General features: G+C 65.9%; 1 protein-coding gene across 1 annotated transcript; it reads right to left on the reverse strand.

Annotated features, from left to right (window-relative positions):
- Window positions 1-1,338: 1,338 nt before the first annotated feature.
- On the reverse strand, window positions 1,339-3,355 carry FOXA2 (forkhead box A2). The gene is given in 3 exon segments (XM_075708032.1): window positions 1,339-1,662; window positions 1,664-2,602; window positions 3,269-3,355. Coding segments are annotated over 3 exon segments (1,350 nt in total).
- Window positions 3,356-5,269: the final 1,914 nt, after the last annotated feature.

Consider the following 5,269-nt stretch of genomic DNA (forward strand, 5'->3'; position numbering starts at 1 on the left):
GCTCGGAGGTGTTTAAAAGCAAAATAAAAAGCTCCGCTTTTTTTTGCCGCTGGTTTCTTCCCCCCCTCCCCCTCCCCCCCCCGGAGGTCCCGGGGTGTCCCAACCCCAATCCCCCCCCCCCCACCTTAATTAACACCGCCCGGTAATTGCGGGGCGAGGGGTCCCGCGGCGACGCCGGTTCTGCTGCTCCGTCGGGGGTTTTGCCCCCCCCCGGGGAATGGGGGTCCCCGCTCCCCACCCCCCGGGTTTTGCTGGGGGGGACGGACACCCCCTCCCCGACCCCCGCGCCGCCCCTCTCCCCCTCCCCGGGATGGCTCCGCATGGGGCCGAGCCCCTCGGAGGGAAACCGGCCGGGACCCCCGGGCCGGAGGCAGGCGAGTGTCAGTGGAAGAGAGATGCAAGGGGGGGGGGGGAATTAAAAAAAAAAAAAAAAAAAACGCCAATAACACTTTAATATAGTTCTGTGAAAATCTGGCTAGTCGCTACCAGAATACACATATTTATAAGCCATAAATAAAGCGTACAGAAACGATAAATTAATCAGATCCAAGTAGTTTACTCTCCCGGTAACATCAAGCGTTTGTTTCAATTACAACGATCTACCCTGACTTTTTTTTTTTATTATTTTTAATTTTTTTTCCGTCTTTTTTTTCTTTTTTTTTTTTCCCCCTCTCTTCCTCCCCCCCCCCCCCCCCCCCCAACCCTTTCCCCCCCTTTTTACAACGTTACAAGAGTTTTGGTCCTCAGATTCAAAACTAGCATGGGTTTCACACCGAAGGAGGGTTTCGTTTTGTTTGTGTTGGTTTTTTTCGTTTTTTTTTTTTTTTCCCGTCACATCCACGCAAAAAAAAAAAAAAAAAAAGATATATTTATACCTCCTTGCGACGACGGCAATGAAAAAAAAAAAAAAAAGCCCAACAGAAACCCCCCTCTCCCCGTCCCCTCGCCCCCAACCCGCCCCTCCCCACCAAAACAACCCCCCCCAAGGCAAACGAAGGGGATCGCAGCCCCCCCCCGGGCACGGGTGGCTTTGGGCCGAGGCGGGGGGACACCGACGCGCCTGCCCTCGGCGCGGGCCGCGATGCTTGCCAGACACACGGCTGCTGTTTCCCGAACGGATGCAAACATCTGGAGCCAACGGGAAAAAAAAAAAAAAAACCAACAAAAAAACCCCACCAAAAAACCAAGCAACCCAACCGAAAAATAGAGAGATATATATATATGTATATGTACCGTGCTCGACAGCGTTCATAGTCCATCGCTCCGCCCGGGGGGCTGCGCGGGGCTACGGGGGGCTGTCCCCCCCCTCGCCCGGGGAGGTTTTTCCCCTCGCCCCTTTTAGGAGGAGTTCATGATGGGCCGGGAATACACACCTTGGTAGTAAGAAGTCTCTCCGGCTAAAGGGGAGGACTCTAAGCCGTTTTTGTTCGTTACGGGCCCCATGGCCAGGCTACCGGGCATGGGCGAGGCGTAGCCCGAGTAGTGCATCACCTGCTCGTAGGCCTTCAGGTCCATTTTGTGGTGGTGGTGGTGGTGGTGGTGAGGGTGGTGGTGCTGCTGCTCGGAGGAGGACATCAGGTTGTTGATGGAGAAGGGGTGGTTGAAGGCGTAGTGGTGCTCGGGCTTGAGGTGGGCGTCGTGGGGCAAGCCGGCGTGCGGGGGGGGCCAGGAGGTGCTGGGCCGGCGAGGCCGCCGGCTCCCCGGGGCTCAACCCCGGCGTGCCCTTCAGGTCGGCCAAGGCGCGCTTGTGGTCCTGGCACGGCGAGGCGCTGGCCGGGGACTCGGCGCCGGCCGAGCCCTCGGAGCCCCCCGAGGAGCTGCCTTCCCCCAGGGGCTGGCTGGGGGGCTGCCCGGGCCCCTTCTTGCCCCCGCCGCCCGCCCCGCCGCCCGCCCCGCCGCTGTCCTTGGCGGCCAGCTGCTTCTCGCACTTGAAGCGCTTCTGGCGGCGCAGGTAGCAGCCGTTCTCGAACATGTTGCCCGAATCGGGGTGCAGAGTCCAGAAGGAACCCTTGCCCGGCTTGTCCGGGGAGCGCGGCACCTTGAGGAAGCAGTCGTTGAAGGAGAGCGAGTGGCGGATGCTGTTCTGCCAGCGCTGCTGGTTCTGGCGGTAGAAGGGGAAGAGGTCCATGATCCACTGGTAGATCTCACTCAGCGTCAGCATCTTGTTGGGCGACTGCTGGATGGCCATGGTGATGAGGGAGATGTAGGAGTAGGGCGGCTTGGCGTGCGTGTAGCTCCGCCGGTAGGTCTTGGGGTCCCGCGAGCGGTTGAGGTTGGACTGCCCGTAGATGGGGCTCATGGAGTTCATGTTGGTGTAGGGGGCCAGGGCGTTCATGGAGCCCGCTTGGCCCCCCATGGGGCTCATGCTGGGGCTCAGGTGGGCGCCCATCCCCGCCACGCCGGCCGAGCCCATGCCGGGCATGGCCCCCGCGCCCGGGGACATGCCGGTGAGCGAGGGACTCATGCCCGTGTTGGCGTAGGACATGTTCATGGAGGTGGCAGCCGTCATGTTGGCCGTGGTGCTCATGGCCGACATGGTCATGTACGTGTTCATGCTGTTCATGCCCAGCCCCGCGTTCATGTTGCTCACCGAGGAATAGCTCTGCGGGGGCAAGCGAGAGAGAGAGAGGAGGGAGATTTGGGGAGGGGACGGGGAGGAGGCGGCTGGGGAGCCCCGGCGGGGACGACGGCAGCCCGGCGAGCGGGGAGCCGGGGGGGGGACACCCCCAGCCCGGGTCGCTGCTGCCGGCAAGAGCCACTGCAGCCCCGGGGAAGGGTTAAATCCCGGGGCGGGGGGCTTCTTTTTCTCGTGAATGAAAAATATATGCGTATGTATATAAAAAAAAGTATTTTTTTAATTTTTTTTTTTTTTTTTTTTAGCAAATGAGACGGGATGGCAGCAAGGTCGGCGGATCCGTCCTGGAAAGGGGAGTTGGAGGAAGGGGAAGGAACATCCCTGCTCGGAGCGAGCAAAAAAATACGGGGGGGGGGGGGGGGGGGGGGTTGGGGGGGGGGGGAGAAGGAAAAAAAAAAAAAAAAAAATCGCGAACCGCCGCCCGGCAGCTCCCCGCTACCCCGCGCCCCCCCGGGACCCCCCACCCGCGCCCCTGCCCGCAGCCCTGCCCGCAGCGAGCCAGCGTTTGCTGCCAAAGTTTTAATCTTGTCCCGGGGCTGGCACGGCGGGGGGGAGACGGGACACGGGGACCCCGGCCGGGGCCGGGGCGGGCCGGGGCGGGGGGCGGCGGAGCCCCCCGGCTCCCCTCCTTACCTCGGGCTCCCCGTAGTAGTTGCTCCAGTCCGTGTGCTCATGGCCTTCCATTTTCACCGCTCCCAGCATACTGGAAGTGGAGTGCATGGCAGTTTAAAATTTAACAGCCACAACAAACGACGACAGAGAGCAACCCGAAAAAAAAAAAAAAAAAAAAAAAAAAAAAAAGTCCCCAGCCCTCCCTCCCCTCCGTCGGTGCCTCTGGAGGAGGAGGAGGAAGAGGAGGGAGGGAGGAAGGGGGGGGGGGGGGGTCGAGCGGCGCTGGGGCTGGGTTGGTTTTTTTTTTTTCTTTTGGGTTTTTTTTTTTCTCGCCGCTGCTCCTTGGGTGGGTTTTCGCAGCGCTTCGCGGCGAAGAGTCGCCCGGAGGCGATGGAGGAGCCGGAGGAGGAGGAGGAGGGAGGAGGGAGGAAGAAGAGGAGGAGGAGGAAGAGGAGGACAAGTGCTGCAGTGACGTGGGTGCCCGAGTGATATAGCACGGAGCGGCCGGCCGAGCCTCCAATCCCCAGGTCCTCGGCTGCCCATTTGAATAATCAGCTCACACCTAGGCGGGAGAGGCTGCTCCGCGGCCCCCCGCGCACCTATCCGCGCCCCGCCGCCCAGCGCGGGGGGCCCGGCAGCACCCCGCGGCGCCGCCACGGCCCCCTCCCGCACCCCGGGCCCCCCGCTTTTGCAGGGGGTCCCGTGGGAGACCGTTTCCATCTGCCCCCCCCCCCCCCCCTCCCCGCCGCCCGCCCCGGCCCTGGGTAGCTCCGATGGGAGCCGCTCCCCCCCCCCGGGCGGCCCCGATGGGATCCGCTCCCCCCCCCCAGCAGCCCCGACGGGAGCCGCTCCCCCCCCCCCCACAGCCCCAACAGGAGCATTTCCCCCCCCGGGCACCCCGGACGGGATCCGCTCCGCCCCCCCCCCCCAGCCCTGATGGGACCCGCTCCCCCCAGCAGCCCCAACGGGAGCCAGTCGCCCCCCCCCCCCAGCTCTGACGGGACCCGCTCCCCCCCAGCAGCCCCAACGGGAGCCGGTCGCCCCCCCCCCCCAGCTCTGACGGGACCCGCTCCCCCCAGCAGCCCCAACGGGAGCCAGTCGCCCCCCCCCAGCCCTGACGGGACCCGCTGCCCCCACAGCAGCCCCAACGGGAGCCATCCCGTCCCCCCCCCCAGCCCTGACGGGACCCGCTCCCCCCCCCCCAAGCCCCGACGGGATCCGCTCCCCCCCCAGCAGCCCCAACGGGAGCCGCTCCCCCCTCCCCAGACCCAACGGGACCCGCTCTCCCCCCAGCAGCACCAACGGGAGCCGCTCCCCCCCCCCCCCCCCAGACCCAACGGGACCCGCTCCCCCCCGCAGTCCCGACGGGAGCCGTTCTCCCCCCCGCAGTCCCGACGGGAGCCGTTCTCCGCCCCCCCCCCCAGCCCCGACGGGACCCGCTCCCCCCCCGCAGTCCCTACGGGAGCCGCTCCCCCCGCAGCCCCGACGGGAGCCGCTCCCCCCAAAGAAGCCCCCCCGGGAGGCAGCTCCCGGCCCCACGCACCTTCGCTCCCCGCCGCTGCCCGGCGGAGCCCCCGGCCCCGGGGCTCAGGCCGCCGCTCCCCCCGGCCGTGCCCCGGCTCTGCCCCATGGCCGGGCCCGGCGGCCGCCGCTCTGGCTCTTCCCGGGGCTGCGGCTCAGGCACCTGCAACAAATTGGTAACTAAAACAAACAGCGAGGGCGGGGGAGAAGCCCCGTCGGGGGCCCGGGGGGCTCCCCCGGCGCCGGGCCGGCCGGTGCGGGGTCCCGGTGGGCGCCGTCGGGGCAGCGCTGCCGCTTGCCGAAACGCCCCGACAGCCTCGGAGGTTGGCGGAGGGTGGGGGGGGGGCGGGCTGGGGGAGGAAGGAAGGACGGACAGACAGACGACAAAAATCACCCGGCTCCAAAAACCCAGCCGGCCCCGCCGCCCGCCCCATCGGCGCTGCGGGAACGGCGGCTCCCGGCGGAGGGGGACCGAGCGCGGCCCCGTACGCGCTGGGAGGG

Source organism: Pelecanus crispus, chromosome 3 (assembly GCF_030463565.1).
Source record: "Pelecanus crispus isolate bPelCri1 chromosome 3, bPelCri1.pri, whole genome shotgun sequence".
Lineage (NCBI taxonomy): Eukaryota > Metazoa > Chordata > Aves > Pelecaniformes > Pelecanidae > Pelecanus > Pelecanus crispus.